Raw genomic sequence first — 18,262 nt, forward strand, 5'->3', positions numbered from 1 at the left:
AGAATTTTTAGCATAAAGACCATTGATAGAAATTGCTATAAATGCTTAAAACAGATCTTAATGTTGGTGATGGACTTTCAAATGGCATTATGGGTACTGTTGTGAAGATTGAACAAGGTACAAAACCATTAAATCAACCCACAGTACATCTGGGTACATTTTGATAACCCCAAAATAGATACAAATACCGGGCAACAAACAGTAAGACCTGAAAATATCCCTACAAACAGTGTAAAACTTAAGCCATATGTAGAACTTTTTGAACAGCAGTCAGTAAAACTGTCTCGATACCAATACCCTCTTAAGTTAGCATGGGTCTGCACTGTTCATAAAACTCAATCGAAAACTGTTACTGATGCAGTACTTTCATTGAAACATGTCTTTGCACCAGGTGTCAGGTATGTTGCATTTAGTCCAACAACTACATTATCAGGTCTGCAATTTTTAAATTTTGATAAAGCTGATGAAGCAGCCAGCCTCGGTCTTCCTCTGGAACAACAATGCCTTTGTCTCCGAGTTGTTAGATGATTGATTGAGAAGGATTAAAGGAAAGCAAGATTCCAGATAAATGTAAAATTGATATACTTGTCATATGTACACTTTATGAAAATCAAGTCTTGTAAGAAAGAAAACATGAACAATTTGTAAGGCAGCATATTTTTCTTGTATAATCCTTGAACTATGATCATCTACAAAGAAACAAAGAGGCAAGGACTTCCGAAACTGTTATTGTATAACCTCCTCAGTCATTGCATACAACTAATCAGACACTTCAAAAATGCTACTTCATTTTTTTTTCTTCTGGAACATTTCACGAAGATTGATAAAAATGCAGAGTGATAACAATGTTGGTTTACATCACTGTTATTGCATAACCTCAGGGATTGAGAACAAAAAGCTCAGTCGTTGCATACAGATAATTAGATAAGTTTCGAAAATACTATTATAATTTTTTCTTGTGAACCAATCCATGAAGATGGATAGCAATAAAGAGTGATTGTCATATTGTATCTGCACCAGTGAAGCAATAAATTAATATTACAACCACTGCTTTGTAGCACACATGTGATTGAGAACTTTTGCACAGCTGCCATTTTATGTCCTGTTGCAAGTTAGGTAAGTCTTTCTGTTTATAAGTAAGAACAATGCATGGATATTTTACAGAATGTGTGTCTCGTGTTAGTCCACATGGACAGAAACCTGTGATTTATAGGTTCTCACAGAGACCAAGATTGCTGGTTCACCCACTTAAAGAACTATGCATTATACAGACAGTTGTAAGATAATCAGCTCCTGACTGCAATTGTTAGACCATTACTTAAAAAGCAAGGGCTGTGTAAAAATGTCCTGAAAAACTATAGACCAATATCAAATCTACCCTTTTTAGGTAAATTTCTTGAAAAAATGGCATGTTCCCAACTAAGCAGCTATCTATCTGAAAATAAACTCTTTGGGAAATTCCAGTCTGCCTATAGAGAAGGCCACAGCACTGAGACAGCTCTACTTCGAGTCCACAACGACATAATGCTTGCCCTGGATAAACAAAGAGATGTCATTTTAGTTCTTCTAGACCTTTCAGCGGCTTTCGATACCATAGATCATAATATTCTTCTTCACAGGTTGCAGCATCGTTTTAGAGTGAATGGACTTGCACTTAGTTGGTTTACCTCTTACCTGAAAAACAGAACACAAAGGGTTTCAATAGAGTCGGTTTTATCTCAGCCAGTTAACTTGGAGTACGGTGTTCCACAAGGGTCTGTGTTAGGTCCGATCCTATTCTCATTATACATGTTACCTGTAGAAGATATCATACTAAAGCATGGTCTGAACACTGTTATTTTTGCAGATGACACACAAGTATATATTACATGCAAGAGCAGCCAGTCTGCAACAATCACTTCTATGGAGACTTGTCTTGCAGAGATTCGAGAATGGATGAAAGTGAACATGTTGGCTTTAAATGATAGTAAGACTGAGTTGATATGGTTTACATCAAGGTTCAAGGCAAATAGAAAAAATGTAGCAAATGCCAACATTTGCATAGGAGATGTTCTTATAAAACCATCTAGTTCTGTAAAAGATCTGGGAGTTACCCTCGATGAAAATGGCACTATGGGCAAGCGTGTATCTGAAGTGTGTAAATCAGCATCTTATGCACTATGGCGCATTGGAAAAATAAGGAAAGTGTTAGATAACAAAACCACTGAAAAATTAGTACATGCATTTATATCATCAAGATTAGATTACTGCAATAGTCTCCTCTTTGGTATTTGTGACTATCAGATTAAAAAGTTACAAGTTATTCAAAACTCAGCTGCAAGACTGGTTTGTCAAATTAAGTACAATAGTACACACCATATCACTCCCATTCTGAAAGAATTACACTGGCTGCCTGTGAAGCAGAGGATTGATTTTAAAGTACTCTGTATTATTTTTAAGGCGATCCATTCACAAGGACCATTATATTTATCTGATCTTATCTGTTTTAACTTACCACGGCGGTCCACACGTTTTAATACTGAGAATGATTTTATTTTAGAACATTCTGTTTTAGAGAAGGGGTGCCTAAAAAGTTATGGAGATCGTGCTTTTATAATCTACGCCCCAAGAGTGTGGAATGGTCTACCAAATTTTATTAGGAAAACAGAAGACTTTGACAATTTTAAATCTCTTTTAAAGACCCACTTTTTTAATTCTGTCTATATCTCTTAGATTTTATTTTAATATATATATGTTTTGTTTTTTTTTTTTTTTTTTTTTTTTTTTTTAATAAGATTGATTTTTAGTAGTGTAAATTTTAAATGGTTTCCAATGAGAGTTTATGATTAAAATATTGTAGTCATTTTAATGATTTTAGTATATTAGCCATTATTGTAAGGCGCCTTGAGATAGAATGTAAGGCGCCATATAAGAATCTTATTATTATTATTATTATTACACATGAGCAAATGTATAAGGTTGCAATAAGGAAATGATATGAGTAGCCTTTTCACGTCGCTTTCAACCAGCAGAGAGCACCAAATAGGATTCAGTATCAAACCTTTTCCATAAAGGTTTCATGTTAAATTTGGTTAATTTTGGTAATTACAGGGCAGGGTCAGAAGTGACCTGCTATGACACGCAGGGTCAGAAATAACCTACCATGACACATCTCTAGCATCATTTTGGTAATTACAGGGCAGGGTCAGAAATGACCTGCCATGACAAAAATTTAGCATTTATAACTGGACAGACAGAGACAGGTCGATAACACTGGCTGGGCACAAGGTGAAGGGACATGTTGTCGCCCTTACAGTTATCTTAAATGTATCTCTTTGATCACAGGAATGTCTTTGATATTTATGTATAAAATCCCCTGAATCCTCTCAGAAGGGACAGAGGGACAGGGAGAGAGAAAGAATAAACTCAGTGGCAACAGAAATCTTGCTGGTTGATTATTACTGATCCCACAGTCTTCCACTTCTATGAAGTCACAGTCATGATAAAGGACAAAAACACTTTCAGCCCGTTCAAGATATCATCGCAGATATGTGACTAGAGGCAGCCAGAGACCCCCTAACTGAGAAATGGCCGATTCAGGCCATTTCAAATGTATAACCAATCATAGTTACATGTGACCACATATGCAGAGTTATTTCAGACAAATTGCAGAGTTCTTAATAAGTGTTGAGAAGATTTAATGGGCTTCTGATTAATCTTATGATAAATTGCCCTCTGGAAAAGGAAACTGATGGCACCCAAACCTAAATGTTCTCCAGAAGAGATGAGATAAATACTGTGGAAGAAAATAAGATACTAATGCGTAGTTATATTACCTATGAACAATAAAATGAAGATGAAATTAAATATAAGGAAACTAAAGCTCCCCTGTGTATCATGACTGCAATGTTAACCTCCATAGCACAATGGAGCAAATGACATTAAACAATGTGTTTAGAGCCGTGAGCAATAGTAGCATATACCACACTGGTGATCAGACTACATGATGTCTAAACATCAAATAATGATGTACATACTACAAACATCAAGTAAAATTTTGTAAAATAATAGTTGTAGTGCTATCCAACCAGTGATTAAAAAAACAGCCAATATTGCACTTAAATAAAGCTGACTAGCTTAGAAAATATTTTAGCACAACTCATAAATAAATAATGCACATGTGTGCATATGACTAATACATCATCGTATATGAATTTTCTTGACCCTAGATGGCAGCTCAATTGCACTCACTGTGAGTGGCCACATTCCTCCAATAATACCTGCTTGTATAGAAACTCCGTAAGTTACTGCCAACTCAGGGTCTATAGATGTATTGGGATCTTTATCAAAGTACTCTCTTATCATTTTTCTTACTTTTGGAATGCGTGTAGAACCACCAACTAAGACTATTTCATCTATTTCACTAGGTTCCATTTCTACAGTATGCAATACAGCTTTAACTGGATCTAAAACTCTCTGAAATAAATCTTCATTCAATTCTTCAAATGTGGCCCTCATGATTTTGTCTTTGTAAAAGGCCATGTGACCTGATTTCCTAAAGGAATGTAAGGGGATGTGAATAAATACCGCATCCTGATTGGTCAAGTTTAACTTGATGTCTTCTGTCTGTTGTCGTAGTAACTGGAGGTCTTCTGGATCTTTGAGTTCACGTCCAAATTTCTGCTTTATCTGACGTAACAAATGGTTGAAAAGCCTCTGATTAAAGTCCTGTCCACCAAGGTGGTTGTTCCCTAAACAAATTTTGAACTACAGTTAATACCTAATATTGGGGTAATTTATAAGCAGACAATTTGTTCCCATATTAATTTCATCACATCTTATGTACAATAAGATCATTATCATTCTTAACAGATTAATCTAGAACTTGGTGCCTTTTCACAAACTCCAGCATGTAAACACCTGGATGATCACCACAGTGTGGATAGTGTTAGAATTTGTATTAACTGACATTACCTGCCATTGCCTGTGTAGAAAACATCCCTCCCTGTATATTCAGCAAGGATACGTCCAGCGTTCCTCCACCCAGGTCAACCACCAGGACGTTGTTGGTACCTTCTTTTTTATGTAGACCATACGCCAGGGCCGCAGCTGTAGGCTCGTTGATGATCCTGAGGACATCAATCCCAGCTAGCCTGGCTGCCATCCTTGTGTAATTCCTCTGCATCTCATCGAACTCAGCAGGTACGGACATGACCGCCCTGGTCACAGGACTGCTCAGGTTGGTCTCCGCGCTCTGTTTTAGAGTGGTCAGGATCTGGGACCCTATATACTCTGGTGTCACCATGGTTACATTGTCTCTCTGCTGTATGGCGTACCTTATCATGCCGTACTCATCGGGCACCAACTGAAACGTTATAATTTTCTTTCCTTACTGCACTGAAGCTGCCTCCGAGAGGCCACATTGTTAAGTATGTATTATGCAATTATAACCTAACATCTCAAATAATATCAAATACTGAAATCATACAGTTATGACTCAATCTTTTCGGTGGGGAAAAGTGTGAATTTTACATATACTGTACATATTAAGGTAATAAATACTATTGCGTGCATGTGGAAGCAACAAAATTGAAAAGCAGGATACCCTAAAGTTCTATTCTACACAGTAAAAGCAGGATACCCTAAAGTTCTATTCTTTACAGTGAAAGCACCACAAATGCTATACAGATATATATAAATTTTAATAATTTCGTGTTTATGTATCTGAAAAATTAATGATTTTCTCCAATGAAAAAAAAATTGGAATCATTACAATGAAAAAAAAATTGGAATCATTACACTAAGCATAACCACCATATATATCTGAAAAATTAATGATTTTCTCCAATAAAAAAAATGGAATCATTACACTAAGCATAACCACCACATGTAGGAAAGGTTGCTGATCGCAGCCAACTTTAGAAGGAAGAATAATCTGTAAAGCAAAATAACATATTCTGCTGATTTCTTGCCTACCGAGTATTTCTCACAAGATATGCAAATCATGCAATCATAAAAAAGTGTCTGGGATAGCGCTAACACTCGCCAATTCCGCCAAATGCTAAAACTTACTTAAATTGGCTAAAGGAAAAGGGCTTGATTCGACTTGTGTTAGTCAAATTGTAACCATTTTCATAAAAAATTGACAAAAAAAGTGGTGATTTGGCTAAGAGTAAAAAAATGTTGTGCTACCCCAGAGCATCCATAACTTTGATCATTTTGATAACTTCACCATAAAACTCACTTTGAACTGATACCTGCCTGCCTCTTTGGCCAGCTCTTCAGTGCTGAACGCCTTCCCTATGAATCTCTTCCCATCGTAGAAGGTGTTGGAGGGGTTGTGTTCGGCCTGGGCAACTGCCCTATGCCCCACCACCACAGCCTTCTCTCTGCAATTGAATACAGGACGTAAAGTTTACACATAGCCAACAGTCACGTTAAGATGGTCACTATGAAAAGATTTACTGACACTGAGATTATAAGTATGACCTAGGGGACACAAAAGATTTATTGAAGCACCAACTGGAAGCTCAATATCTATGAGATTGTCACTGAGTGACATTGTCACAAGCATCATAATGCAACAATGCCAATGCAACAGAGTTATGTATACATCCTGTGTAATTAAATTCAGTACATATGGCAGGTTGATTTAAGTTAATATATAAAATTTTACATGTGTGTCACACTTTGTTTGTGACAAAGCTTTATAGTAGCTTTATCAGAATTAAAGAGAGGTTTATTTGCCGTTCTTTAGTTGACCTCCAATTTTTTGTGAGAAAAACTAATTTGAGAAAATGGGAGCCGTTTACTCACTGAGAAGAAAAAAATTGTTTAAAGCAATTTGCTAGCTGGAACTAAGTCACTTATTACTAAAACTTTCATTTCTTACAGTGTAATCTTACACTTAATAGACTGGGATAAGTTCTTTGGGAACAGAGTCTGAAAAAATAACTGTGGGCATTCTCTTGGTCTTTACCTATGGCCAGACTTTTTTTGCGACTTCCACTAGTTTGGCTTTGTGACCACAAAAAAACAATATGTAGAAAATATAAATCTACAGACAAATGAAAAAAAACATTAACATTTACTTTTTCTACCCGTAACTATACAAATATACATATAAAATATCAACTCACCTGAATGCCACTACACTTGGTATACACAGATGGTCTTCTTTGTCAGGTATCACCCTCACCTGTCCAGTGACTGCATGATACACACCTATACATGAATATGTGGTCCCTGAAGTATAGATAGAACTTATCTTTAAAACTGCATCCTTTAATTTCACAGCTGTGTGGCTCCCAACTAAGATTTTATCTTTGTTACGTGCCTGGGGTTTAATAATGGTACAGCATTCTAAGCCTTTGTGTCTGATTCAAATGAGTCTGTAGATCCCATTGTGTAACATACGCCTCGAGATTTTATCTTTAATTTGAAGAATATACTAGTGATTGGCATGAGGTTTAATATGATACTCAGTCTCATATCCAATTCAAAGAGACGTGTGGTTGGTTGCACATGTAATTGTTCACATTTACCAAAGGTATATTTATGGTTAATTTATATACCAAGGGTTATGTAACACTTCCCAATAAAATTCTTTTTTTTTTCCTGTGAATGTTACACTTATAATGGTCTACAAAATATACATCAAAAGCCCTGTAGTCAGCAAATATACTAATTAGAAACTGCTCGTCCTTTCAATGCTGAAGCATTGTTCACTGTAAAAATCTACCCAAACAATTTTTCTTTAAAATATATTTCAGTACACAATTAAACATTTCTAGATATTCTTAAATGCCAGGGTTTTCTTGAAATGATAAATAATGTTAATTGTTTTGTCACAGCCTCTGTAACACTGTAAATACCTACCTAAATCTATTCCTACAATCTTTGGCTTTGGAGGTGGCATGAACTTCTGACCAAAGTATCCTGCCAGCAGGAGGGCCAGTATGGAAGTGCCTAGAACAGAAAAAAAATGCTTTTCAGACAACAGAAATACCAGAATGATGGAGACAACTAAGTTTTAACATAGTTTTTAAACTACAGTTGATATATGACATCACACTGAAAAAGATCACAGATGTGATCGAAAGCTCTGTCAGGTATAGCTCAATTTTTTAGTGTAGAAATTGAAAAGTTTAATACTTGAATCATATATACGAGAGAGTATGAATATTGTTTTTGACTTACTAGTAAGGGACTGTTTTATAATTATATTTCTTTTGGTCTGATTAATATCTTTATACATTTAATATACATAAGCATTATATTATCTCAGTCTGTGCCATAAACTTTCCATCCTACTGGTCATTCGGACCATCAGTTTCCTAAAATCTACTGGTCCGAATGTCAGGATTCACTAGTTCGAAAAAAAATCAATAAGCCTAGACATTTTCCCCTATTGCGCTAATATGTGTAATAAGAAGAGCTTGATTTTATCGAAATTTCATTTTTTCAAATTTTGATTTCTTTATTTTTTATTTACAGTCATCATGTCACAGTTACATTTCATGAGAGATTTTATCAACTCAAAGGCTTTTTTGAAAACTTTAATGAGAAAAAATCTAATGGCCATGGTGGACCACTAAATTCACACTTTCTGAAAACTCTCCTGGTCCAAACAAATTTTTACTTGTTGTGGGCGTAGGACCAGAGGCTAACATCACAGACTGTTATCTTGTAGTTATATATTTGAAGTTGACATACACCAGTACTGGCACTAAACTAATTAATATGAATAGCAAAGACATTGATCAGCCCCCACATAACTTAACTTTGATAACCATTAGTATTACGATTAAAAATCAACGAGTCCTTTATATGGTTGTGGGAAAAGTTCTATTCTAAGCTGTTGAAAAATACACACATTCAAAAAACATTTGAAAGTGATCCCAAATTTTTCAAATATAAAGTTATCAAAGTAAACCGAAGTACAGACTGCGAATTTCGACTGCCAAGTTAACATATGGCGAATATGCGTCAGGCGGATATATTATTATTAAAATGAGCTGCTTATGTACAGCTTTCATGTTACCTGCAAACCGGTGCTTTTAAAAACGGTTACACTAGCCAATGGAATATCTAACAAATATTTCCTTATGCTCCCAATATTACTGCTTACCTAATATTGTTATTGCTGTGCTCATTGTCTTCTTCTTGTACAGTTTTTTATTGGGAGATTCATTTAGCGACACATCATGCTTATTTCAAACCGGAAATAAAAATTAAACCGGACATACGTCATTGCGCGAGACTGACCTCGAAATCATATGACCTTCTGAAAGATGGTGAGTGTGGAACTGTTTAAGTAGATTGTTCTTTAAAATTAAGCAAAACTCAGTCACTGTTTCTTGTCAGAGTCGTGCATAACTAAGCGTTATACTTGTAGAAATTATATGTAGGAAAAACAGCACTGTTATTCCGTTGAATTTGAGAAAAACTGGATAGACCGAGGCCTTGTCGATTTCACCGGCTTGTCATCCTTGGTCATGGTAGGTCACGAGACCAACTATTTAGATCGATATTCCTTTAATTTCCATCGAAAAGAGAGATCTTCTTTTTTAATTGATATTGCTCAATGGTCTTTTTGAGCTTTTTCGATATATGTGCTTATTAGAATGCTATTTAGTACGGAATTAACACACAATAACAGACAGACGTACTGGTACTGTTTCCCCTCAAGTCATGACTTTTCTCTGAGGTCTTTAAAATTAAAGGGACATCTTCATATTAGCATTACCAGACTTAGGTCATGGTGTAGAGTATGGTTTCTCTGATTGCTCAACTCACCTTTTGAGAAAAAGGGGATGGGATATGCCATATAAATTAAAGAAATGCTGTCATTATTGATTACTTCTTGTACCAAATATTCTTTAAATGTACATGCAGGAAAATGACAAGTCGTAGCGCCTTCAGTATGTTTTTAGTTTCTGTTATTATTGTATTATAATTCCTAGTTGTTTATCAGGTGGTCAGTTTGGATCCTTTATTTGTTTATTGTACAATGCCCCAGCAACCATATGTATGGTTATTGTCAACTATGTAGAAAACATATTTAGCTCCATAAGAGTTCAATTACATATATACTGTATATACATATACATAAAATAAATCACAAGAGAAATTCAGCAACTTGTCTGAAAATATGATTGAATACAGTAATTTGGGTAATTGTTGAAACATTTTATGTAGGGCATGAAGGAAGAAGTGTGAAAAAATTAATAAAAATCATACCCATATCCAGGGAGGCTAAGGGGTTATGAACAAACCACCCTTTTTGACAGGGAAAGGTCTGGCTTAGGTAAACTTGATTTAGGTACACAAAAGGTATCTGGTAAAAGATCTGCTTTTTCAAAAAAAAAAAATGAAAAAGTGGCTACGGGCATGAAAATTTATTTCATGGGGAGTTTTATGCCAGTAATTCACCCCAGTTCTTTTGCTCAGTGTTTTTCGTAATGATTTATTTTGGTTATTGCCTGACAGCTATGGTTGGTACATGTGACATTGTATGTGTAAACTGTCATGGTAGAATAGGATAGATTTATGACATTTGAAGTTGATAATGTGAAGATCATGAGAGTTGGTATTAACGGGTACATGTTGTGTAGATAGATGAAATAGCAATATTTATTATAATGAGGGTGCTGGGGGAGTGGGGGGGGGGGGAGGTAATACTTTTATCATATATACAGCTAGACAGATCTAGTTTCAGTTCCTGTTGACTGCCTTATCTGAAGTTATGTATGTTTGTTTATCAGTTGCATTGTCACAAACATTCATTATCATTTATTTATTTATTTATTTTTGTTCATTCATTCATTCTGTTCATTCATTCATTGTCAAATTGAAAAAGTTGCCTTAATCACTGAACCATAGCTTACATTTTTGCGATTTGATATAAGTAACATACTTTTTATATGTATATCAGTAATTGTATGTTACTAAAAAATGACCAGTTGACCATTACGCATAGTACCATATACTCATCTCTGTTTTTTTTTTTTTTTTTTTTTCTTAGGCTGGTGGAATGGAAAGAACGCAAAAGCTGCCAAAGCTCCAGGATGCAGACAAGGAGTCCATGATAGGGACCGTGTTTGCCGTCTCTGGACCTGGTGAGATATTTTGCCTATAGAGGGCAGCAGCTGACAAGATAATAACCACTAAGGAGAATTTTCTTTTCCAAATGAGCAATTTCTATATGGTTTATAGAATTGCAAGAACTAATTTTGCCATGAGTTAAGATATATTCCAAAAGGACATGTATTAGATATTATTATTTATATTATTTAGAGATACTTTATATGTTTATATTATATTAAAATCTGAGATACTAGTACTGTGTTGTCATGTAATGTCATGTAGTATAATGTAATGGTATATATGATGTAATATAATGTTATACCTAATGTGATACAGTATAACCCAATGTTTGTCTTTGTGTCCTTGCAGTGGTAACAGCCCAGCACATGTCTGGAGCTGCTATGTACGAGCTGGTGAGAGTGGGACACGATGAACTGGTCGGGGAGATCATTCGTCTGGAGGGAGACATGGCGACCATCCAAGTCTACGAAGACACATGTATCCTTTCTCAACAGGGAAGGGAGGGGGGATTTATCTGATAGCTCAAATGGCAACACCATTGTCCAGAAATTTGCTGTATGTTTTATTTATTTATTATTATTATTATTATAATTTTTGTTTGTTTGTTTGTTTGTACAATGTTCAAGTACTCATTTTAGAAATTATCTTATTTTTGGGAATAAAAATCATTATTTATATGCTTTTCCAGCAAATGGTAATTTTTCAGGTCGAAAAGGCCCAAGTGTAATATTAAAGTTAACTACAAATATGATTGGAGTATCGGGGATGACAGAAAGGGGAGGGGGGTATTTGGCCATTGCTGACTTTGTGTCACCTCTACTGTGTTACCTGTGCTGTGTTACCTGTATTGTGTTACCTGTCCTTAAGTCTCTCTCCAGCGGGTGTCACAGTGGGGGACCCAGTGATGAGGACAGGAAAGCCTCTCTCTGTGGAACTGGGACCAGGAATCATGGGCAGTATCTTTGATGGTCAGTATTGTGGTCATGCTTTCACATTGGTAATGTCACAGCTGTCATCATGGTCACTCATGGTTCCCAGAATATAGGGCTTTTTGTGCCAAACTAATTGTGTCTTTGTAAGTTGAATAATAATGCAATAGTTTTGTTTTGTCTTGAAAATATTATGAAAAATAATGTTGTGTATCAGAACTAGAGGTTTCATTTTATATTAATGAGTGAATGCTGTACAGTGTGACATGTGACTCTTCCTTCTCAGGTATCCAGCGCCCTCTGAAGGACATTAATGAACTCACACAGAGTATCTACATTCCAAAAGGTGTGAACACGCCTGCTCTCGACAGAGGCATTCAGTGGGAGTTTGAACCTCAGTTCATCAGGGTAAGAAACTGCCTAATTGAATTTATCAGGGTATTAAGAAACTTAAACTCCTGTCTCAACTTGAGTTAATCAGGGTAAGACACTAAACCTCTTGTCTAACCTTGAGTTAGACAGATGTGAAAAAGGTTGCTAGATAACGAAGATTTTCAAGTAGAGTGATAATCTAAATCCAAAATTTATTTTGATAAGTGTTATAAAGTGGGAATGCCTTAATGAGTAAGTAAATGAGTGAGCATCAGAATTTTAAATCTTAAAGTAGTTTTAAAGAGAACATTATTTGTATGCATTGATCAATAAACATAGACATATATAGAAAATTAGTAAAGGAAGTGATTATTATTTTGAATTCACATCTTCAGGTTGGCAGTCACATTACAGGAGGTGATGTGTATGGTGTTGTCTATGAGAACAACCTGATCAAACACAAGATCATGTTGCCCCCCAAGGCCAGAGGCACAGTCACATGGATGGCAGACCCAGGCAATTACACTGTCAATGTAAGTATTTGGGCAGGGATTTCACCTTGTTTTGAGGGAAAATAAGATCATTTTCAAGAATACCATGTTTGATTTGTAAGTTTTCTTTATGGAAGACCTATCTGTTCCAGTTTCAATGTTTTGACAGAACTTGCAAGATGATGAGATTTTTTAAATGAAATGCATCAAATATGATGCGGTTTTGAATCCTTCATTGAATTGCAGAATTACATGAGAAAGAAATTTTACCCAAAATGATAGCAGAAATGTCTCCAATTGTTGTTATAGCAATTTTAGTTCACTCACGTGTGTACATTTTGTGCCATCTACAGGACGTGATCTTGGAGACGGAGTTTGATGGAGAGAAGTCGCAGTACACCATGTTACAGGTGTGGCCTGTACGTCAGATGAGACCAGTGGCAGACAAACTGGCCGCTAACCACCCCCTACTCACTGGACAGAGAGTGCTGGATGCTCTTTTCCCGTATGTTTGTTCAATTTTGCGAAGTCACTTGATAAGAAATGCATCTTGATGTGGATGTGCAATGTGCTATGTTCTACATGTAACATCTCACATTTAGGACTGTTACAGTAGTGTGGATGTTACTATCAGTGTGTTTATATTTTAATACTTAAAACATTGGGTTTGTCACATCTACCTGTATAACATGGTGTTATGATTTTTTCTGTGTAAATTATAAACAACTAAAATAATCAAATGTGTTTCTGTGTAGTGTATTGAGCGCAGTCAAACTTAGCACCAAAGTTGAAATTTCTATCAAAAGTATCAAGGGTGTTTAAAAATAGATAAATCATGCCTGACTGTCTGATTACTGGCCTAGTATATTGTCAAATTCTTTGAGATTTCTTTATGAGAAACTTCTCCATATTTCCAGCTGTGTCCAGGGGGGAACCACAGCCATTCCAGGTGCCTTTGGTTGTGGCAAAACTGTCATCTCCCAGTCACTGTCCAAATTCTCCAACAGCGATGTGATCATCTACGTAGGCTGCGGAGAGCGTGGCAACGAAATGTCTGAAGTATTGAGGGATTTCCCAGAGCTGACGGTGGAGATCGGAGGAAAAGAGGAGTCTATTATGAGGAGAACTTCACTGGTGGCTAACACTTCCAACATGCCTGTGGCTGCTAGGGAGGCTTCTATCTACACAGGTAACCTTGAGCCAACAGATTATTGAACAGGAGAATTTTGGGTACTTCATCGAGTTTTGTGTTAGAAATTGGCTGTTTCATGGTGTTTTAAACATGCACACATTTGTCCACACATTTTGATTAGTAGAAAACCTTTTTTTCTATAGTAAAGTATTTTTTGCTTGCATAAAATGTATAGTTATGTTCTTACAACAGCTTTAAAGTAGCTAGCCTATCTGAGAGTACAGTAAAATATTTATTTGATAGTATTTTAACATTAAAAACATGCCCACTGTCTATTTCAGGTATCACCTTGTCTGAGTATTTCCGTGATATGGGCTACAATGTCTCCATGATGGCAGACTCCACATCCAGATGGGCCGAGGCCTTGAGAGAAATTTCAGGACGTCTGGCAGAAATGCCTGCTGATTCTGGTTACCCAGCATACCTTGGTGCTAGGCTGGCGTCTTTCTACGAGCGTGCTGGCCGCGTGAAGTGCATTGGGAACCCAAGCCGAGAGGGAAGCGTCAGTATTGTGGGGGCGTAAGTATCGATGGTATGCATGGGGCTTTTTGACAACCGGATTATGTGTTTATGTAGAATTATTTTGCATCAGTACTGATGAGGTCATAATTTTGATCAAGTTCAGAGCAGGTTTTGATTTCAATTACATTTCAATTTATTGCCTTTACAATACAATACTTCAGTTCCTAGAAATTTAAATTGATGTTTAGTATCATTTGATATTCATATTCATAATCAATTCACAAATTGGTATTACCTTGCAGTGTGTCTCCCCCTGGTGGTGATTTCTCAGATCCTGTCACCTCGGCCACTCTGGGTATCGTCCAGGTATTTTGGGGATTGGACAAAAAGCTTGCCCAGAGGAAACATTTCCCCTCCATTAACTGGCTGATCAGTTACAGTAAATACATGAGAGCTCTGGATGATTACTATGAGAAAGCTTTCCCAGAGTTTACCCCCTTGAGGACTAAGGTAAACTGTCATGACCGTTTTTTTAATGTAATGATCATTTTACAACCAGCATAGAGCTGGACATAGCTGACCACAGTGGTCAGTCAAGACTCAATGTCCTGAAATGTCGACATGTTAACTGTACACGTACAGACTGATAACCTAATGTCTGCTATGTAAAGTTGTCAAATATTGGTCATCAAAATTGAGCAAAATCTATGTGTATGAGAGATGGATCTGATTGTTTTATAAATAATTTGTTCTCATTTAATGTTCTTATTTCAGACAAAGGAAATTTTACAAGAGGAAGAAGATCTATCAGAAATTGTACAGCTGGTGGGCAAGGTAAGAGCACCGACTGAGATTCCACTACAAAATGTTATCTAATAGTTGATATTATAACAGTTGGTATTGTGTAACATTTCTGGTTTTTATCTACATGATTGTTGATAGCATAACACTGTATTCCAGAATGTCATCTAATTCAAAATAGTTGTTGAGCTTGTTGTTCACCATTGTTTGTCTTAAAGCTAAGGATGAAATGTTGTATGAGCATTACACTAGTCATCCCTTCAATGGGGGTCTCCTCTATTTATTGTATGATGTATTGATTTTAGGGCTCCCTTGCTGAGGCAGATAAAATTACATTGGAAATTGCTAAGATTCTCAAGGATGATTTTCTACAACAGAATGGTTACACCCCCTATGACAGGTAAAGGTTTTAATTTTTAACTTTATATAACTGGGAGAATGTGCAGCTTGATGTTAAACACTTAAGTGGAAAATTAGTTGGAAAACGTAAACTATTATTTTATTATGTCAAACTCAGTTATGTCATTTTTCATTATTTGATTGTATATAAATTTCTTCATCACTGCCTGATACTAACATTCTTGTCTACCATAGGTATTGCCCATTCTACAAGACCACAGGGATGCTGAAGAATATTATCTCATTCTATGACATGGCCCGCCACGCGGTGGAGACAACAGCACAGAGTGAGAACAAGATTACATGGGGAATCATCAGAGAAGCCATGGGAGACATCATGTACAAACTCAGTAGTATGAAGTTCAAGGTAATTCACACCATCTTGTAAAACATTGCACTCATGGAGACATGGAAATTGGCATATTGGTAGTTTGGTACTCTTTTTTTTTTTTTTTTTTTTCAGTGAAAGTTTTTTTTTTTTTTTTTTTTTTTTTTTGCTCATTTTGCAACTTAGAAATTTTGAGGAATATTTTAGCCAATTCTTACTTCACCGATAGAGAGTAATATAATATTTCTTATTTCAACCATTTAGTAAATTCAGTATAACTATCTCGAGTGAGTGTAGAGATTGGTACATGAAATATGTTTTATATTTTCACAGGTGATCAGCAATGCATCCACATCTTTTCTCACTTTTTCTAGGACCCAGTTAAAGACGGAGAAACAAAAATCAAAGCAGACTTCGATGAACTTTATGAAGAGATGGTGCAAGCATTCAGGAATCTGGAAGACTAAAGCCAGTTGCCTGTGGCCTTTATCTTACATGACATTTGACTGACCCTAGGATCACCCTGCTGTATATTGACCAACAATAGATATATGTTAACACACACATACACACACACTTACACACATAGACACACACTTACACACTTGTGAATACTATCACAACCTTGCACATGTAGAAATAATGATATATCTGGTCACCAGGTGGCAGTCACTGTAGCAGACACGTGGGGTTAAGTTCACAGAGAAGGCGTAGTGGTTAGAAAAAAATTGTCTAGATTCTAGATAGATTATTACCCTTTTTGGACGTTATTTATTGGTCATCTAATTGAAAAATGAAGATATTTTGAAACTAAAAGCGCCAAAGTGTGTCATGCACCAATATAAGGTCTTGATAGTGTTGTACAAAATTAAATGTGATACCCTGTAGAATCGGCATGAAAATCAAACTTTTCTGTGTATTTCTTCCAATGATGAAAACAACAGCAGCAGGACTGAATCTTCTACTGACTGTTTTGAATTTCTTAGTCGATGGACTGTACGTCACATTGTTAAAAGGCCGCATATAATTAATGTGAGAAAGTGGACTGTCAGCAGTGATGTTTGTTACTTAATGTGTTATATGATATGCATAATTGTTTCCCCTCAACAGAGCATATTATATCTGTATTTACATGTGCGGCATGTTGTATACACTATACCTTTTCACATCCCAATCACACCCTGAGTCGTGTGACACGTGCTACAGGCAGCTTTGTACGTCAAAGGTGAAGGAAATATTTATATATGTGTATTTTTGAACTGTACATTGTGATACTGTAAAAATTACCGTAACTTGTAAATCATGGAATGTTGCGATTAGAGTTAGAAAACTTGCAGGAATTAATTGTGTACCAAAACAATGCGATGGTTATGCTGGAGTACAAAGAAGAATAAATAACCTGTACTCTGAATGGTGTCTGTTGTTATTAAAATTTATAATTGCATGATTTGTCAATGTGCAAATCTTGAGACGTAAATTTTCTTTGCGTGTCTAAAGCAGTTTTTTAAAGAAATTCATAGATCTTAGTTAAAATACTATTCTTTGTAACCCATGTGTCTCAAAGCAGCAATAATGATAGGCTAAAACACGATGAAAGCTTTTCCCAATAAAGGAAATTCTGAAAACGATTCTTCTGTATGAAAAATTGCAGCATTATACTTTGAAAATACAAAAAGAAAAAATGAAAAGTCATTTTATTTCAAAGTACTGGTGGGCTGCGTCTTGAATATTTATCTTAAAATAATTGTAATGAAAAGCTTAGTTTTATTTTCAAAAAGGTTGAGGTCTATCACCCTCAATTATATTATCCAGGTTGATATCTTTTTACAAACAAGGGCAGTTTCAGATGCATTGCACGCCGTCCCAACGAGGCCGCACGTCATTAGGCACAGTGCTATTAGTCCGTGGCTTAAGGAAAAAATCGTGACACGGCGGATAAAAGCACCAAATTTTGCATGTGGGTACCTTTTGACATTCTTAATCAAATTAGAGCCGTAGCCCAAGGAAAAAATTTACCGTTTGGCCAAAAAATCCAAAATGGCCGCCAATTTATTGAATTCTTTACAAATATGTACATACCTATGTTCATTTTTATCAAATAAATTATTTTCTCAGAGTTTTCCACACCCTTATTACCCATTTAAGCCATCTTGGATTTTTCAATAAGTCCAAGGACACTAGTTTGTTATCTGATACATAT

At 35.9% G+C, this 18,262-nt stretch overlaps 2 protein-coding genes across 3 annotated transcripts; one reads left to right on the plus strand and one right to left on the minus strand.

Moving 5' to 3' along the window:
* Nucleotides 1–3,421: 3,421 nt before the first annotated feature.
* Nucleotides 3,422–9,242, minus strand: LOC106173863 (heat shock 70 kDa protein 13). Its single transcript, XM_013555158.2, has 6 exons — nucleotides 9,110–9,242; nucleotides 7,858–7,947; nucleotides 7,119–7,224; nucleotides 6,224–6,368; nucleotides 4,954–5,344; nucleotides 3,422–4,730 (listed from the first exon to the last, which is right to left on the minus strand). Exons 1-6 carry the CDS (start codon nucleotides 9,132–9,134, stop codon nucleotides 4,180–4,182), a joined length of 1,308 nt encoding a protein of 435 aa, XP_013410612.2. The 5' UTR covers nucleotides 9,135–9,242; the 3' UTR covers nucleotides 3,422–4,179.
* Nucleotides 8,030–17,473, plus strand: LOC106174757 (V-type proton ATPase catalytic subunit A). 2 transcript variants are annotated; one of them, XM_087016710.1, is made up of 14 exons: nucleotides 8,030–8,090; nucleotides 11,006–11,099; nucleotides 11,437–11,565; nucleotides 11,967–12,056; nucleotides 12,304–12,425; nucleotides 12,785–12,922; nucleotides 13,234–13,385; nucleotides 13,798–14,069; nucleotides 14,354–14,591; nucleotides 14,837–15,044; nucleotides 15,309–15,368; nucleotides 15,641–15,735; nucleotides 15,930–16,101; nucleotides 16,437–17,473. In XM_087016710.1, the coding sequence occupies exons 2-14, from the start codon at nucleotides 11,015–11,017 to the stop codon at nucleotides 16,527–16,529; spliced, it is 1,854 nt and encodes a 617-aa protein (XP_086872836.1). In that variant the 5' UTR covers nucleotides 8,030–8,090; nucleotides 11,006–11,014; the 3' UTR covers nucleotides 16,530–17,473. The 2 variants fall into 2 exon arrangements, with proteins under 2 accessions (XP_086872836.1, XP_086872835.1); XM_087016709.1 differs by lacking the exon at nucleotides 8,030–8,090 and adding an exon at nucleotides 9,116–9,275.
* The last annotated feature ends 789 nt before the right edge of the window (nucleotides 17,474–18,262 follow it).

This window comes from Lingula anatina, chromosome 7 (assembly GCF_051362555.1).
Source record: "Lingula anatina isolate TDL-2025a chromosome 7, LinAna3.0, whole genome shotgun sequence".
Taxonomy (NCBI): domain Eukaryota; kingdom Metazoa; phylum Brachiopoda; class Lingulata; order Lingulida; family Lingulidae; genus Lingula; species Lingula anatina.

Coding starts and splice junctions, on each gene's coding strand:
- LOC106173863 (XM_013555158.2), bottom strand. CDS start 9,134: ATGAGCACAGCAATAACAATATTAG. Junction 7,948..9,109: donor CACAGCAATAACAATATTAG/GTAAGCAGTAAT, acceptor TTTCTGTTCTAG/GCACTTCCATACTGGCCCTC. Junction 6,369..7,118: donor CCAAGTGTAGTGGCATTCAG/GTGAGTTGATAT, acceptor ATTCAATTGCAG/AGAGAAGGCTGTGGTGGTGG.
- LOC106174757 (XM_087016709.1), top strand. Junction 14,070..14,353: donor GGAGGCTTCTATCTACACAG/GTAACCTTGAGC, acceptor TGTCTATTTCAG/GTATCACCTTGTCTGAGTAT. Junction 15,369..15,640: donor TTGTACAGCTGGTGGGCAAG/GTAAGAGCACCG, acceptor TATTGATTTTAG/GGCTCCCTTGCTGAGGCAGA.